Genomic DNA, 19,456 nt, shown 5'->3' with positions numbered 1-19,456 from the left:
ACAAAGGTTACGGCTAACCTTTCTCCCTGCGAGACCAAAACTGCAAAGGCTGATCATGTTGCCCCTCTGTTTACACTATGGCACACCAAAGTACCTGCTGTTCTCAATTTTGTTTGCCCCCCCCCCCCCAACCACTGCCCCCCACTTTGATATAAAGTAAGGTATAAATGTACAGAGGTGCTACCAAGATAAACATCCTCATCGACAGAGGACATGCCGACCCCCCCAATCCCCAGCTGAGCCATTGAAAGCATTGTTAAAACGCTACCTGCTAGCCTGCCTGCTCGGTGCTCGGGACCACAGACGCAGAGCAGAGTAATCTTCCTTACACTGGCCCATCGTCCTGCCAGAGCATGTCAGCTGTATTTTCCGGAAAGATGATTCATGCTGCCGTACCTTACATAGCCCTGCCAAGCCACCCTAACAAAGCTTAAATTTGATGGTCTAAACACCTCACACATACACTCAATTATAAGTTACATATTTTAGCCCATTTTACACAAACATACTCACAGACCAAGAGAATTACTCACATACAGCTGCATCATTAGTTCCTCTACATTTTTCTTCAGAACAAAATGATAAATTACATACAAAACAGTGTATATGCAAAGACCTCCCAGCAGCAGACCAAAGGAGACATTAGTCTTACTAAAAGCACGGTATAGGTACACTGTTCTTTTATTTCACTGTTCTCTCCTGTGCCTAGTTGCATGCACAATGTGCACATTGAATAGCTTGCCTTCCTATGGCTATATAAGCTCAGTATAACCCAATATTTCACACGCTACATCTACTTGCTTCTTCATACGACATACAGTATAGAACCAACATAGCTCAGCTTTAGTGATGCACAGACATACAGGAGTGATTCATACACCGAGGTTGTTTCCGACTGAACTCACTACAAGCGTTCTTAAGCTCCATGTCAGTTTGCACACCTCTGTGTAAACCATTAAATATCTCGTCATCTCAGCTCTGTTTCACATAACTCTGCTTTATGGCTTTTCCACATTCGCTTCTCGGCTGGTTCCAAAACACAAATAATCTTTACTTTGGAGCGCAGCATGTTTTCCAGTCGTCCGACAGTGCTGCCATGATCAACACGGGACGGCCGTTCCTAAATACTGGAGAACGAGGGAGGGAGCAGGCCGGATCCCGCCGGGTCAGTGCAGGCTACATGTTTAACCCTAAAGTCACAATTAAATACAGCCACATGGCCCCAGACTTTATTAGGCCGAGGTCATCTGCAGCAGTTTCTTAAACTCGGCCCTCAGGGACCCCCAGACAGTCCACGTTTTTGCTCCCTCCCAGCTCCCAGTATAGAGCTGGGACAAAACAAAAGTGTGGACTGTCTGGCAGAGAGCTGGGAGAGAGTGAAAACATGGACCAGTTGGGGATCCCCGTGGACCGGGTTGGGAAACACTGATTTGCAGACACTTGGGCACTCAGGAAATTTACTGTAAGAATCTCTCGGTATTTTTAACAATACAACATTTGACACAATTGTGTGTGTGTGTGTGTGTGTGTGTCTGTGTGGATTAAATATTTTATTACATCATAGGAACCAAATGTCCCCCACAATGTGATAAAGACCTGCTATTGTGATGTTGTGGGGACCATTTTTCAGGTCCCCACAAAGATCTATGAAAAACTAAGAATGCCAGAAGTCTTTTACTTAGTTTGCTTACTTATGGTTAAGGTTACGGCTAGGTTGGGGTTAAGGTTGTCATGTTGGGATTTCCCCATCCAAATGAATGGAGAGTTCCCCCTAAAGATATAATTACAAACCTGTGTGTGTGCGTGTGTGAGTGACAGAGACACAGCTAGAGAGACTGACCACATACACACAATTCAGATCAACTTGTTAAATTTCTCTTTGCAAAAAATTCACTTAAAAGAAGCTTCATAGGAAAGTAAAGACTTTCAGAGTTAGCAAGTGTCCAGAGAGCCACTAATCAAATTATCACACTTAGTATTTCCTAACTCACAGCTCCAAAGTTGACAAAATAAACTCTGTAATGTCGTCTGATTTAATCTACAGAAACAGCCCCCCAAAGTACAGCTCTCCTGTGTGAGGTCTGGAGGAGACCTTGGTCATCATTTGTCCGCTGAGCTCCTAGCCCCGATTTCACACAGCGTAATGTACAAGCAGAGATTTGCAGAGTTCTCCTGGTTCTCCAATAATGATGGGACCACCTGCCCTCGCACCGCCTCTGTCTGCCTTTAACATATGGCGCCGCGTCATCCCTTTGACCCGAAATCACCGCTGCCACCAGGAAGCTCAAGGCTAATATATCTATGATGCAGAACCCGTCTCAAATCACAGTGGAAAGATGGAAAAGCTGGCTTTCGAAAAGCCATTAGTCACACGGTGGATCTCCTAACCTGCTGGTCCCAGTAATGGAGAGCAGTTACGAAAGATGACTTATCAAAGTAGCGTGTGCACAGAGGGCCTATAAAGCAGGATGGCTATGGGGGAGCTACTGGGCTGGAAACCAGCATTTACACTGGCCAGGCCCTCGAGTTTAGCCTGACTCACAATCGGGGCAGAACTCTACTTTTAGAAGGAAGCCACCCCAATTTGGTGGGTGAAGGTCTCAGGTCTGAGGACTGTACAGTATGTATGTCTGACGAAGGATGTGTGCACAGTAGCTGCGGTTTCACTTAGCTACTTCAATAGCTGCCCGGGTCATAAGCTTTGTTAAGCTTAATGACAATGAGGATTTTGTGCTTCACGGTGGCATTGCGAGCTCGTCACTGACAGGCCAAAACAAATGCCAAACGTTTTTTTTACCTGTTCCAGATATTCAGGCCCTTACTGCCCCAGCACAGCACATTTCAAATGATAATGTAAAGAAGTATCAAAAAACAATTAATGTCCCTTATCAATGGATAAATGGTTGGAAGATGGATGGATACTATGTGTAAAGCATAGACTGCAACTCAAAAAAACAAACTTCATGCCTAGCAAATGTATGGACAATATACACAGACAAAGAATAACAAAATGGACTTCTGATTTGCATGCTGCCTCTTTTAACAATGTTTCATCCATATTCAAACCTGACCAGGGGGTCTGGAATCTTGCCCGTAGGACACAAAGCAGGGGTACACCCTGGATGGGAGACGATTTAGCGTGCCACACCAAACAAACTCAGAGCCACAGTACGAGGGGTGGAAACCAGAGAGCCAAGTGAAATACAGAAATATGTTTGTACATACAGTGTTATGCATGTGATTTCTCTGACTCAAATGAACCCTAATAAACCACAGCAATATTATCTAGGCTTATACAGCAATTACTCGGTGCCTGAATGACAACAAAAAGTAAAACTACCCAATTAAACTTTTCATTGTTGCACAAAGGCAACATAGGCATTATATTACCACAGAATATCATGTTCGGTAAAATTAACGATTCCATGGTCTTTAACGACATGAGGATACCATATGACGTGTAGCGATGTTTCCAGATCTACAGTAGTAGCTGAAGTCTGAGCAAAGGTCAAAGTGGTATGAGTGTTATATTGTTCATCAGTGGTATCCATGATATATTGCTGAAAGAAGGGTCTCCATGCTCACTCTGGGACTCTGGCATATAACTGTGTCAGGTACTGTCGTCCTACTGATATGTCATGTTGTCCCAAATTTGCATACCTTTCAAACAGACAGGACGTGACCTCTGACGTCGGTGAAATCACATTTTTGGTTTTCTAGATAGAATGAGTCTGATGTGTTACCTTGAACTGCATAGAATATATAGATAAAATAATAATTAAAAAAATCTTTGGATTTCATGAGCTGAAGAAACTTTTTTATTCTATGTCGCTTGAGGGTCTTTCTCTAATGATACTTTCATCTGACACGCACATGTGATCAGCTGCTTGTACAAAACAAGGCCTGTTCAATACTTCCCAGCCTGGACCACATCAGCAAGAGGTACGCCAGTCTAACATCGCTAACTCCGCTACGCACTGTACCACGTTAGCAAGAGGTACGCCAGTCTAATATCGCTAACTCCGCTACGGACTGTACCACGTTAGCAAGAGGTACGTCAGTCTAACATCGCTAACTCCGCTGCGCACTGTACTACGTTAGCAAGAGGTACACCAGTCTAACATCGCTAACTCCGCTACGCACTGTACCACATTAGCAAGAGGTACGCCAGTCTAACATCGCTAACTCCGCTACGCACTGTACCACGTTAGCAAGAGGTACGCCAGTCTAACATCGCTAACTCCGCTACGCACTGTACCACATTAGCAAGAGGTACGCCAGTCTAACATCGCTAACTCCGCTACGCACTGTACCACGTTAGCAAGAGGTACGCCAGTCTAACATCGCTAACTCCGCTACGCACTGTACCACGTTAGCAAGAGGTACGCCAGTCTAACATCGCTAACTCCGCTACGCACTGTACCACATTAGCAAGAGGTACGCCAGTCTAACATCGCTAACTCCGCTACACACTGTACCACGTTAGCAAGAGGTACGTCAGTCTAACATCGCTAACTCCGCTACGGACTGTACCACATTAGCAAGAGGTACGTCAGTCTAACATCGCTAACTCCGCTGCGCACTGTACCACATTAGCAAGAGGTACGTCAGTCTAACATCGCTAACTCCGCTACGCACTGTACCACGTTAGCAAGAGGTACACCAGTCTAACATCGCTAACTCCGCTGCGCACTGTACCACATTAGCAAGAGGTACGTCAGTCTAACATCGCTAACTCCGCTACGCACTGTACCACGTTAGCAAGAGGTACGTCAGTCTAACATCGCTAACTCCGCTACGCACTGTACCACGTTAGCAAGAGGTACACCAGTCTAACATCGCTAACTCCGCTGCGCACTGTACCACGTTAGCAAGAGGTATGCCAGGCGTACATCGCTAACTCCGCTGCGCACTGTACCACGTTAGCAAGAGGTACGCCAGTCTAACATCGCTAACTCCGCTGCGCACTGTACCACGTTAGCAAGAGGTACGCCAGTCTAACATCGCTAACTCCGCTGCGCACTGTACCACATTAGCAAGAGGTACGCCAGTCTAACATCGCTAACTCCGCTATGCACTGTACCACGTTAGCAAGAGGTATGCCAGGCGTACATCGCTAACTCCGCTACGGACTGAAATAACAGCTGAACCGCAGAGGAAAAAGGGGGTGAAGCATGGCTGAAAACTGACCTGTGCAGCCCCAAAGTTTCAGTCAGAGCAGTGCACAGAAGAAAGGCCTCATTCTTTGCACAAGAAAGATGTGTGCTTTCTGTGTGGTGACAGGGTTAGGGGTCAAGGGGTTAATGAACATGCAACCGCAACACAGAATTATCGCAGGTCTCTATAATTGTAACCGGTACTATAACACATCTCAGGTAGCACCTGCTTCCTGTTCAAATCACAGCACACTCACGTTCATTAATGCTTTGTGAATATTCTTGTCACAGGTGGTAATCATTTTGAAGATCGTTTACAATTCTGACACCCTGATTTATTGGCACTCCGCTAAACATGCCCATTAAGCATCCTGCCCATCCCGCTTTTAGATCTTTCCTGCAAGAAACTGTTTCCGCACCCTGGATGGCAGAAAGAAAAACCATCCGCCGATGCTCAGTCTTCCCGCGCGATTTGATCAGCGCTAGATTTAGCTGCTTCCCTTCGTCGAAAATATAAGTACCAAACAATTCAAATTGCTACCAATTCAGTCATTTCTCAAAAAAACGCACATAATTAACACTATAAACAACATTAATAGCACTCTTAATGACAGTATAGCCCTGTATTACAGTCAACTGTCTCTCATATGGAAGGCCGCCATACTGCAGCTGCCAAATTAGAACTAATACAGGAAGTGATCAAATAATGGAAGCAGTACCAATGAATCTCCACTGGGTATTGCTGGGCGATAAGGCAGAAAATTTTGTCAGGATATTTTTTTAATATTGATCGATATTAATATTGATGTGTGATTGAACTCATTAATTTTTTTTATTTAAATGCTCTGTTTTTGCTTAAAATTCCCTTAGAATTGCCCTTAAACACATTCAGAACATGAAAAGGTGATAAATTGATTGGACTGCAAACCGAAATCTAATCTGAATAAGTGAATCATATGAAAATACTTTTTTATCGCAAGGTGTAACACTAGAAAATGGCAACAGTACAGTTTGTTACTAGGTCTTTACTCTGTACTTTACACAGCACCATGCCTGTCAGACTTTAAACTGCAAAACGTACCACCACACCATCAACAACCTTTGTACCTTGCTTATCCATCAAAAAATTAGTGGAGGCTGCTAAGCTGTGGCACTCATTATTGACACTTATCTCTTTCGTGCGTGATGTGTCAGTGAACAGTTCCGGCGCTCCGCAACCTCAAAGCGTTCATCGCATTTGTATAGTTTAATTATCATTAAACTTTAAATTAATTTGAGTGCACCTTTGGAATAAATGCAAATTGAACTAAAGAAACGTATATTTATAAAATAGTTTGTGTTTGACTTTTGATTTGAAATGGAGAAAAATCCGCTCTTTAGTTGCTAAAATAGATGAGGTTAAATACCAAGTTGTTAAAGCAAAATGATTAAAAGAAAATATCAAAAAGTAATATTTTAATATTGGGATTTATGTATTTATTTGCAAATTAACAAAGCCATCGGAATCCAAAAAGAACCCAACTAGAAATGAACTAGAAAAAACTAATGAAGAACAAGCAGAAACAGTGAGGAGAGGAGCGGTGATTGTGGATGCTAATGCTAATGAGAACAAGCAGAAACAGCGAGGAGAGGAGCGGTGTTTGTGGATGCTAATGCTAATGAGAACAAGCAGAAAGCGAGGAGAGGAGCAGCGTTTGTGGATGCTAATGCTAATGAGAACAAGCAGAAACAGCGAGGAGAGGAGCAGCGCTTGTGGATGCTAATGCTAATGAGAATAAGCAGAGACGGCAAAGTGAGGACCAGCATTTGTGGATGCTAACGCTAATTAGAACAAGCAGAGGCAGTGAAGAGAGGAGCAGCATTTGCAGACTAATGCTAATGAGAAGGACCACAAATTGGAACAAGAAAAGTGCAACACAGATGAAGAGTTTGACGTAACTAACAGGCATCAATATGAAATACTGAATTGTTACGTGTTTAAGTCAGTAATAGTGCATTATCGTTGTTAAAGACTCATGTGATTGCATTACATCATGGTGGTCTTTACCAGGCTGAAGTGACTCAAATCTGATTTTTTTGCCTTAATATGATACAGATCTGTTGTTTTCAGAGCTGTGTGGACACAGAAGTCCTATCTTTTCAAATCAAATTTCAGTCATTTTCATATATTGTCAAAAGAATTCTTGCCTATGTGATGAGAGAACGGTCAGATTGGAATTCACATTTATTTTATTTTTCGGTTGTATTCATGCACTTTTTGTTGTTGGTGAGGCATATGACTCATGCAAAAACTTATTGATGTGCGCATACGTGCCATTTTGGAGGACAGATGCCTTCATATTACAGGTGACTTGTAATTATGAATGTGAACCATCAAGATAGGCAAATCTGATCTGAACAAAAAATCTGAATAGAACAATGGCACTTGTAATATAAACGTAGCCTATGAGATCAGAGTTTATAAATTAAGCATTGCTTCCATTATATTACCAAACCAGTAGCATGTCAACCTTGCTGGCCATTTGTTGAGTTCAGGTTTTTCATTCGTAAAAGACTACTATGTGATTGGCTGGAATTTTGTTCATTTCTATGATGTGGTAAGCTGATGTGAAGCAATGTTCTTATCAAGCAATGTTGCTTTTCTCAGTTTTTATCTTTTAAATAAATTGTCAATAAGCTGATGTGTCATTTATATTGGCCAGTCCTACTACATTAACAAACAGGACAGCATAGATGTGATACCCATCTGGAGCTACTTGCTGGAAATCTGACACTTTCCTCCAAAATGAAAAGTCTCTCATTCCAGGTAAAAAAAATATTGAAGCTGGTAGCCATCTATCCAAATGGTCCCATAAGTTTTCGTATGGGGTGTGAATTAACTGGAGGTGGGAGGTATTTGCCTTTGAACTCTTCACACCAAACACACATATATATTCTTATCCATCCATTTTTATTCCCAGCTAATACAGACTGAGCACACAAAGCATTAAGGAGACACTGTAATATTGGGTTTTGCCCCCGTTTTGCCCTCAGTACAGTTTATCAAGTTAAAGAAGTAAGAAAATGTGAAGAGCATTTCACAGGGAAGCTGGCTCATTTGCTGACTGTCATTACAGTGCTGGATAAACCCAGATACATAATGGAAAGTGTTAAGCTTGAGAAACCCATTGGTGTTGTATGTGTTCATGTACTCAAAGCAGCATATGTGGCCTGTTCTGTTATAACCCATTCAAGTGTATGTATCCATCCTACAAGCACTGATATTGGATAGACGCACAATGCTGACAGTTAAGAAATAGAGAGCTCATTGTAATATTTTAGCGAAAAATGCCAGGTGCAATTCTACAATGTTGCTTATTACCTTCATTTCATATATATACATGCCACAAAAAATCTTGTTTATCATATAGTAGTGCCCATTTTTTTAATAAAGGTTTTTTACTACAGCTTTGTAAAGACCTCTTTCTCTTTAGGTAACACTAGGTAACACTAGTGTTTTCAGGTAACACTAGGGCAAATATGATGCAGTACTTAATTTCACAAATGTGTTTATCTGAGAGTGAATGGAACCAAGTCAAATAAAGGGGTGATGTTTCTACGACAGAGAAATGGTCAGCCTCCTGAACATTCCCCATCGCCACCTGATTCCTCCACCTACAGATCATGATATAACTCAGCACCCAACACACTCTGAGCTACACATTTCGCTGGGTTCAATGGGGAGGATCTGGAACTTGAACCCAAAATTTCAACCAGTATTTGTTATAGCCATGTTAGCTCATTTAAATTAAATGATTTTTTTAAAACTAACCCTGATGTTTATATCATTAATAAAAACTGTACAGACAATGAAACAAAGAATGCATAGGTGCTCTAGGGACAAAGAAATGTCTGATGTCTAACTGAACATTCAGTGGAACAGAATCATAAAATCACATTCTGGTGTCTCCTTGTCAGAAAAACCCCACAACTTTTGAACAAAGGTACACAATGAAGCACATTTCTGATTCATTCCTGGAGGCCAAACAAAGCCAGCCGTTCCTAGCCCAGTACAGCCTAGAATTCTGAGGATAACAGAGTGGACTTTAGCAGCTCAAGGGATCTCTCTTTGGTAAACATAAAACATACTCCTGGTGTACTTAACAGAGAGTTTTGCGTCTAAATACTAAGGAATCACTGTATGAAGACTGTGGTTAATTTGCACTAGCTAATTTCATAAAGAAGTAAAACCCTCCTTTCTGGTCATAATTATACATAATTATCCTCAGTGACTGAATATAATTACCTTAAAACATTGCTGTTCAACAATGAGGTGAACTGGCAGAAGTCAATCAAAAAGTTAAAAACAAAATCAAATGAAGTTTTTAAATGACAAAAGTACAGTATGCATTTGAAGAGCAGACACGGATTATGCGAGTGGTATTAAAGTTCAGAGAGATGCATTCCGGAACCAAAATTTAATCTTCATTCCTATGATAAAAATCACTCAAATTCTCTTTTAAAAGTAAAAAAATCACTGAGATTGAGATTTTGTAAGTCTCATTGCTATCGACCAGATCCCCACATTTGTACAAAGAAACAAAAATATACAAGATGTCACAGGGCTGCATGAATACCATCAGTGTTTTGCAAATGGCTTGTTTGTACTTGAATTTTAATATCAGCACTGATATCAGTACTGATAATTATATTGCTGTGTTTTGGGGTTTCCTCTGCTAAAACTAGGCCAGGATATTTAAAAATGTTAGATATATGAATATTGTATATAATAATAATGAATATAACAATGCAAAACTACTGTATGTATGACATATCAATGAATACTGAGAGAATGTAGAATGATGTGGAAAAAGCCTGCAGGCCACCCTACTTGGTGCTGAAAATGCCATTCCAGTCTTGCCTGTTACTACTTGTTTCTGTTTGTCACTGGCTGTTTCATCCAGCATTCATTTTTTGAAAATATACTGGACACAGAAATCACTGCCTCTTTTCATCTGTCTTGAAATTCTCAGAGAGCACTATGAACTTCTACTCAAGCTAAAACAAATGAATAGGGCAATCTCCAGAAGGCACAGAATGAGGAAGACTCTCCTTGACAGACCCCATTATAATGTTGAATTTATAATGTTTAGCTCCCGACATTAAAGTGGCCTTTGGAGCACTGAAAGTAAGTGTCATGTATCAGGTGCATTAGGTCCAATTATGTATTAACCCATAATGCAGCGGTTTCCTGATAACCTCGACACTAATGTCTTCCACTATGATGTATTCAGCCTCCTCGACCCCAAATTCTTTGCACATGTATAGACAATTACACCTAATTTCATCCAAAATTGCTTCCTGTAATGAAGAGTGCACATCGTTAGGAAATGCTCTCAATTTCCCATTCAAAGAGATCTTAAGTATCACTTCCAACTCAACAGAAGTTTCTAAAAATTCCTATTAAGTTCCAGCCGATAAAATCATCAGACCCACAAAGATATTCGCAACTTCAAAGGGACCGAAGAAAATGCTGCCAGTCTTTTCTGGCTGTGTGAAACAATCATTAAAGAGAGCCCTATATACCCAATACGATTCTCCATTCGTATTCAGCCATCACTACCGACTGAAGGGCTAAGGTTACTAAAATTCATGGTTATGCCATGACAAGATTACAAACGGTTTCTTATGTGGGCCACGCAAGTTACGTAAATTGGCAAAAGGTCAAAGTTCAAACTCACCTCTGTCTGAAGGATGGCGGCCCGCTGCTCCTTGGCAGTCAGAGACTCTTTCAGCACCTCGATGTGCTGCTTGCAGTCTGAGTTCTGATTGTTCAGCGTCTCAAGCTTAGTTTGTAAGGCTAGAAGCTCAGACTCTTTTTTTGACAGTTCTTGCTTCAGCTGATCGATCTGGAAAACAAATACATGGTTGTGGAAAAAAATCAAAAAGAAGCTATTTTCATTTGGCATATGACAGGCTAAAGGAATTCTGGCAAAGAAAGGCAGAGGGTTTCGATTTTGTATTGGAAATCCGAAAGACTAATTCCCAGTTCACCTGCACTGTTGAGATAAAGGTAATGCAGACCTCCAGAAAGGCCAAAACACAAGCACATGCATTCCAGAGTCAGAGCAGACTGGGACAGGCATGACAAAGAGAGCCATCGATGGCTTCCATGATGCAGGATGACAGAAGTTGTGAAAGAAACGTACATGGAGCAGAAATATCACATTCAAATATCTGGCAGATCATACACTGTGCTTTTGAGCTACATGACGCTGGGCAGAATTCAGTGAGGGAGTTGAATTCGACTCTGTGACTGTGCACACACAGACTGCAACCTTCTGCCAAAAATTTGAAAACCAGAGATTTCTTAACAGTACTTGACTGAGCACATCATAACATTAAAATTCACAAAAATGCAAGACCAACTCATGTAAAAAAAAAAAAAAAAAAAAGAAAGAAAAAGTACTTCTGAGCGATCTGATATCCCAGAGTGGTGCGAAATGTGGAATGTGGGGTCATAGGATCTCACAGAAGTCCGTTGAGTCCCCAGAGAAAATTGGGGTGTAAATTTATCCTAAAAAAAAAAAACAAGAACAAAAACAAGACATGTCCAGCTAATCGCTAAACAATAAGTCAGAAATGAAAAACAACTTGAAGCTAGTAATGCAAAAAGGGAAAAAGGTCTTTTTAAATATTTTTTTATGATGCACTTGTTTCACTATAGCCTAAGTTGTTACAGGCGAAAGAAATGTAGTAATTTACTTTTTTTGAGCTAATGTACACAAAAGAAACATGCTTGAATTTTTACATTGTCAGTACTAATTTTAATGCATAATAAAAACAATAATAAAGAACAGCACAGAAAGATTTGGTATATGTAATATCCTAAAGATGTTATCATTTCATCACTAGAGAAAATTATTATTATTAATTATTTGCCCCCGTCTTTCTAAGAGTGATGTCACATTTTACATATTACAGTGGTTTGGAATTGTCTTAGAACTGCCTGTCAAAGTAAACCCAAAAAAAAGCCCGTAGATTGCGTAATGCCTCAGAAATAGGCTATCCCATCATAAATAATGAATCCGTCAAAGAAAGTCGGCAAGCACTCTCCATTAAATTATACCTCAGCTCCACCTTTGATTAAAAAAAAAAAACTTCCATGAAAGGCTTCCCTGTTTTCACATTCTGTAACGTTATTACATTCGGATCAAGTAAGCCTCTTTTCTTACACATGGTACAAATAAGTGTTCATTTCAAAAAGGTCAAGAGTCGGTATGATGCCCTATGAAGGATTATAGCACCCAGAGCTGTTTTTCATCAAAGGGCCATTGTGGGGAAAACTGTAACCTTGGGTTCCTTATCAGGAGAGCCACCCACCCCACCCCCCGCCTTTTGATTTATCAACATTCATAATCAGCAGTCCTTGCCGCTGAAAGGCATCCCGAAGAAGATACCGCAGATGATGGAATAATAAATATTGTTTAAACAGCGATTTGGCAAAGAAGGAGGCACTTCTTCATGGCTCAGGTGACAGAGCACCTTTCATAACGTCTGTTAGAGACAAGAAGAAATCCAGCAATGGGGGTTAAAAAAAAAATAAAATTACAAATGAACAAAAAGAAAAATCACATTTTCAGCATTCTTGTGAGGGGATCAAAAAAAAAAATAAAAAAATTGACAAACCGGACAGTGAAACTTCAGCAATGGAGAAGCAGCCAGTGACATAGCTGGATGGGCAAAGGAGCAGAGCAGAAGCTTTTATTAACGGCGTGATATCTGAGACATTACAGCGCATAGACAGTAGCTGCTTTAGTCTGACTCTCTTTCATCACCAAGGGAACACAAACCGTGTATGAAATGGTGCAAACAGAAAACGTGAAAGGCACGTACTGTATCAGTGATGGCGTACAGTCATGCGTACGGGGCAGTCTATCCATCCCAAACATGAACTCCAGCAAAAATACCTTGTTCTTCATGAACTTGGAATGGCTCTTGTAGATCTCCATCTGTTTCATCTCTTCCTCCCTGTCCTCCGTATTGAGCAATCCATTTGTCTTCAGCATCTGAATCTCATCCTCAAGGTCTCTTATATTCCTTTCAAGAGACGCAATTTTGGTGTCCTGCACAAGAATTTGCAGATGAATTAATAATACAAAGTATTTTAGGCCTTTTGTGGACTGATTTTTTAAAGTTTTTAAAGACTGACTTTATCATGCACACTAAAATAAATTTTAAAATAAAAATGAAAAAACCAATAGAGATCATTCTGGGAGACAGGAAGGCATCAAGCTCAGTTCTGCTGGTGTGGGTTAGTGAGGTATGAATTAAATACTAATTTATCCCCCTTGTATGATGTGAATGAGAAAAGTTACTTTATTTACTATTTGTACCGGTTAAGCCATCTCCGCAGATTGTACTCTACTCAGTTCGCCAGAGCTTAACAGAAAATGTAAATTTTAAAACATCAACAGAGCAGGAAAGAGTCTTTTTTCAGATGGCCCACTTGCATGTGTCTTTCACTTAATAACTGAGGATTTATATTTCCAGAATAAAAACTAAACACCCATTTTCCAGGTTAATTCCAGCCTGATCCAGGAAAAAGTGAATAAAATGTTTCAATAAAAACTTGTATCAATACATTTAAAGCCTCTCCTCTCCTGTGAGCGAGTAAATGCAATAAATACGAGGGGAAATCAGAGAAGCGACTTCAATTTGGGCCCCACCACCAGAGCCAACATCAATGTGGCCGTCAGCTGACTGTGGGGTCTTTGTGCGGGTCACTCGCAGCGCACGGGGGCTACAAACACAATGGACCTTTCACTGCCAACACCTGAAGCACAGATCCAGCCCAGCAAAAACATTTCTCCAGTCCGTTTCACGATGACAGCGGTGATGTGTTAGAGGGTCGAACAATGATACTGAAGAGGAAACACAACCTGGGGACCAATCAAGCGGAGCCCTCATGCCCCCCCCCTCACCCCCGACCCCTCACAACACATGGCCTGCTGTCACAATAAACAATGCCATTGTTTCCAGGACAGCGCCCAAATGCTGCATTATTCATCTTTGCCCACAGGCTGTTCTACCTGCATAAAGGAAAACCAGATACCTCAGCAGAGACGAATGCCTTTCAAAGAGACCTGGCAGGGAGCTGTCACCGCAAAAAACCTTTCAGAGCAAAAAGGGGGGGGGGGGGTGCTTGTACATTATAAACTGAATTCATTTCTACCAAAGGTAGAAATAAGCATTGGACACAAGAGCATCTCTGAAAAGACCCCCTTTGTCCCCTCGTTTATAAATATGTCACAGACCAATTATGTTTCTGTTAGATTCACAACTCCGGCCTTGTCGAGACAGGAGTCTCAAATGGCTGCCCTACTGGACAGAACACCACTACCTTCAACTAGGGAAAGATGATTATTCCCTTAACAGGAATCAATGGTACAACCTGCACAAAGTTTGTTGTTAAGTGTAACTTGAGTTATTACGCAGATAATGAGTATTATATATGATTTGAGTAAAATGGACAACATATATGGAAACAAACTGTAACAAGAAAAACCAAGCAACATGCATGAACATTGTAACTCTTATACTTCTAAAACCAATATAATATACTTACCCGTGATGTTACACAATAAACTCAGCATCTATTCACTACCAAATAGATCATGATAGCAGCCAATAAAAGCAAACCGCAAGCAAAAAAAGCAATGAAAATATACATAGATTATATTTCTTAATAATCAACCAGCACAACAATCCAGAAGACCTTTTTGAAGTCTTTTTTTCATTACAAAAAAAAAAATAATGGAAAATACAGCTGACTAAAATATAAGCATCTAAACACAGGTGTTCGATCACTGCAACGTAGGCTGCAGTATGTTTAAACTGAGTTAGGGGTGGGTGTTTTGTCCAACATTTGTTTGGTGTTACTTAAAGTGTCACTCCAGAACTCCAACACTGCACACATGGACAGCCCAAATTAAGGATGGGGAGAGAAGAATATATGTCTATATTCTTTCAGTATTATGCAGTCACAAGAAGCGAAAGGGTAAAGTTAGTAATTGTCAGGATTTCAAGTATACCATACAGACAAATATATATTGGGAAGTGGGGTAAGATGGTTGAAAGAGCACTTCACAGCAAAAAAAAAAAACAAAAACAATGGCATACTGTACCTGCCATATCACATCTGGATCAAAACAGAAAGGGGGTGCTGAATTCTGTAAAAGTTATACAACACACATGTTTCAGTTTGTGCCTCACACTTCTATAGGCATGACTGCTGAGAGTCTGTTCTGGGAAACTTTACACGGCGCTTTGCTCCTGTAAAGACCTATTCAGCTCCATTAGGGACAATGCTTTAGTATGGCCTCAGAACATTTTAAAAAACAGCCTCTGTTAAGCTTCCTGGCATATACTTGTGCGCATGTACATACAGTATAAATAATATATGTATACCTGCTACTGACCTTTTACAAGCCAGGAAGGTTTGCTGTCACCTGTGACGTTACAAATTTCACCTATGATTAAATAAAACTCGATAGTGCAAAAAATGTTAGAGGACGCATGTATAGAAGAGAACATTTCTGGCTGGACGTTGTGGGCAGAGTGCCATCCTTTGGTTAATCATGAGATCACATATATACACATTTGGGTCAACAGGTTGTTGCCCATCAACCATGGCAGACTGTTGCAATATTATCAGCATCTCAGGAGACACACTGCACATCAATCCCATTTCTCCCCAGTTAGCTTGTGTAACATTGTGTGCATCTGAAGAACTGAATACTGAACCAGGAAAAGTGGAGGAAAACACGTAGGAAATGCACCTAAGCTCTCGCATTTATCTCCTTCTTTTGTTATTTAACGATCACGCCATCACAGATAGTGTGAGTTTATGCAATCGTGGGTGCGTGTTGACATATACTGAGCGTGCATCGCTACACTAATTAGCTTTTTGGCTGCAGTTTGAAAGCAGCATGAGATCTTATTATGCATGGGCATGCAGTTGCTTCATTTTGCACATGTGTACACACAAGCTAAAGCTGAAATTCATAAGATCCTTCTATGCTTAAAATGAGACATTAGCTGAAACTCAAATTCCTATGACCCTATTCAAGATTCTGCCCAAAAACGTGACTAAAATGAGCAGCCCGCTAATCTTTGACTGACACTAAATCCACTCCCTCATTAGCTCATCTCAGTTGTCATGGAAACTGCTCTCTTAAACCACAACTATGCCTTGATAGATGTAAGAAACCATCCCTAGAGGACAACAATAAAAATCTATTTTAAAAAGTAGTAAAACTATGATTTCATTAGCTGCAAAAAGACTGAGTAATTACATTTTAAACACTATTGCAGGTAAAGCATGTTAAATTTAACATGGATTCATCAAATAAAGAGAAGCTTTGCAACTGAATAAACTTTTCAATTTGCCAAAGCCTGCAAGATGGCATTTTCAAAGCTGATGTTGACATCAAAAGGCTGAGGCGAGAGGGACGATTTCCATATGTTACATTAGTTACAAACAATTTTTCCATTAAGTGGCCTACTTTCTTTTCCTTTCATACGCTTCCAAATTTCCATCCATTTAGAATTTTCTCTCTCCATGGTGTCAGCAATAAACACCTGTGATTTGCTTACATGCTAGTAACTTTGCAATAAAATGCAGATACACATAAATAAAATGCAAAATTGTCTCTGCATGAAAAACAACTTTCTTCACAATACTTTCACATTTTGCAATGTGAAATTTCTAAGATATAGGTAAATAGGTAAATGCGGTGCTTTCACCAATTCCAAAAAAATGCTATAAATTGTACTTTGTCGAATGGTGGCATGCAGCACACTGCAATAGTTTCTGTGTTGAAGGCGAGTTGTTGGATTACAAAATGTTCCTGCTTTTAAATAATACACTAATTGAGGTGTTATCTGTCCTTTGGTTCTCTCCAAAGAGAACAGTGTTTGGGGATGGGACTTTACTGGGAAGCGTGTGTGAAATGCACTCTGATCTGGAGTCATATTTATGAAAGGCCTCATAATAATAAATTATATGCTTCAGGAGAAATTTTATTAGCGCCTGTTATTTCTGATAAAGCATAACAGAAAAAATATGTATAAGAACAAATAGTCTAATAATAATGCTTATGCATTTAAGGAAGTCTTGAAATGAGCGGGATTTAAACTCAGGAAACAAACTCTCGTTACTGTCATTGTAATAAGGTCAGCAGCGAGGAGTTAGCAACAGGGGGAGACTGCTAGCATGTGGGGCTGGATGTGGAAGGCCCTGCCCCCTCATGGCACCGGGACCCGGAGGATTGGCCTTACCTTCATCTCGATGACCGTCTGTAGAGCCTTGGTCTTGGCCGGCTCCGCCTGCGGCTGGCTTCTCCTGTGGAGCTCCTGAGGAGGAACGCGGTAGAAGTAAGCTTGACGGCTCATGGTGCCATTACTTCCAAAAAAAAAAAACCACGCGCGCACAAAAGATGGTCTGCGCTCCCTCAGCTTCTCTCCTCCTCGCTGTGACCTGCTTGACTTTCCCTTGTCTCGCTCATACGCTCGTTAAAGCGCTTTCTCTTTTTCCCTTCGAGGGAGTGCGAGCAGAAGCCGAGAGCAGCGCAGCTTTAACGGCGAGGTCAGGGCCGCCACAGGTGCTCCCCTCTCACTGTTATATGCTGCTCTCACACGACGACACCTTCTATCAGCCCATGCCTAGTTTGCGAGACTCTATCAAATATTAATGGTAACTGTGACACATACACACACACCAACAGACACACACAGACACTGGCTGAGTAATCATCCATCCAATCCCACTGTTGACTTATACTCCTCTTCAAAATGTATTTTGTTCTTTTCATCTTTGTCAGGAGTGGGATGGCAGCACAAAATAAATGTGCATATCATAGGAAACAGGAAGTCAGCTGGTATTGATCCGACGTGCAGCATGACAGCATGCAAAGTCTAAACTGTGCTCCTGCTACTTTATCAGAATGAGTCAGATCTGCTCACAGGCAGCATCAGAGCACATGGGGAAGAGCTGTTATGCAACGCACTGGAAAGGAACTGGGGATCTGAAATGTAACTGTAAAAGGAGCCTTTGGTTCTATAACGTCGGAAGCGCCGGAGCAGTAGAACTGCGCTGCCTTTGAATGACAAGGGGAACTTCGGTAACACTTTACTTAAGACCACATTTTTTGTAATTTATAAATACATTCATAATGCATTATAATGCGTTCATAAATCATTATAAACATGGCGATAAATATTAATAAAAAGGCATAGTGCATTATAACCATGTTTTTCTTGCATTATGACTGTCTTAGGAAGCTCTGATCTATAATGCGCTACAAAGTATCCTTAATTCTTATACTGACCATTATAACGCATAACGTGACGTAAAATAATATAAATGTATAATTGACAGTGTAGAAACTACATCGCAGTGTCTCTTCCCCATTCCCATGCCCCTCCCCCACTGCAGTCTTAGGCCTTTTCTACTTATTGTCTCCTAATAACTATTTATGGAGTTCTCGCTTCCCTCCAGGGTGAAACCCTCCAGCACTGTCCCCCCCCCCCCCCATCCAAATGCTCTCTTTACCTCTAGCACACTTAATGAGCATCAGGATCATCATACCATATTTAAAGGCTCTCTAACGTGAACCTCCTGCTCTCGGTGAGGGCTGTAGCACTACGTAAAATGCACACAGTGCAAAAGCATTCAAGTTATAAAGTAAATATCGAACTTACACAGCCCCTTCGTCAACAGTATCCCTGCCAGCAGTTCCTCTGGGGTTTTAATTTGTTACCCGTCATCACCTACATGTGCAATGTAGTAACATGTTTCATGGTATAATCTGCATGTGCTGTTTCTGATTTAGACTAAATGGCACAAATGTTGCAAAAGTTAATGGCTAATGGAGACTTTTGCTATCACACACTGTAAATAGCTAGCGAGGATGCAGGAATGCTTATTCACATGTTAAGGTCAAACAGACCTGTCATAATGCAATAACAGCGCCGTTTGTCTTAAAAGAGGCATTGCGATACCTGAGAGCTATATTATTCAGTATTATTAGGGAAATATTCTGTCATACAGCATGTTAAAGAGAGCTTTAAGAATAACTAAAGCCTGTAAGGCACACCTGCTTTTTCCTTTGTTACACACTAGAGTGTCACATTGCCTGAGCGGGACAATGACAGGCAGAGAATGTAGGGCAAGGTCAACTGTATTAAGCCCAATTAAAAGCATTTACAATTTCCTGGAAAAGGAAACACATTATTTATGCAGATTATCTGAGCATTTA

At 40.8% G+C, this 19,456-nt stretch overlaps 1 protein-coding gene across 7 annotated transcripts in view; it reads right to left on the bottom strand.

Annotated features, from left to right (window-relative positions):
- Window positions 1–19,456, bottom strand: part of LOC111848779 (ERC protein 2-like) — a 222,640-nt gene that overhangs the window by 160,703 nt on the left and 42,481 nt on the right. For 5 of the 7 annotated variants that reach the window (XR_011992010.1, XR_011992011.1, XR_011992008.1 and 2 more), the window contains 3 exons: window positions 17,478–17,552; window positions 13,106–13,261; window positions 10,877–11,044 (listed from right to left, as the gene is read on the bottom strand). Coding sequence is in view for 2 of the 7 variants with exons in the window: in XM_072713124.1 (XP_072569225.1) it covers window positions 10,877–11,044; window positions 13,106–13,261; window positions 15,323–15,367; window positions 17,478–17,552 (444 nt within the window). In the remaining 5 variants the exon portion in view is untranslated. Of the gene's footprint in view, window positions 1–10,876; window positions 11,045–13,105; window positions 13,262–15,322; window positions 15,368–17,477; window positions 17,553–19,456 lie in introns of all 7 variants that reach the window. The other 2 variants (XM_072713124.1, XM_072713123.1) reach the window with 1 other exon arrangement.

The sequence above is a fragment of the Paramormyrops kingsleyae genome, chromosome 6 (genome assembly GCF_048594095.1).
Source record: "Paramormyrops kingsleyae isolate MSU_618 chromosome 6, PKINGS_0.4, whole genome shotgun sequence".
In the NCBI taxonomy this organism is placed as follows: domain Eukaryota; kingdom Metazoa; phylum Chordata; class Actinopteri; order Osteoglossiformes; family Mormyridae; genus Paramormyrops; species Paramormyrops kingsleyae.
Note: the sequence above shows the minus strand (reverse complement) of the source record. Positions and strands in the feature narration are given on the sequence as shown.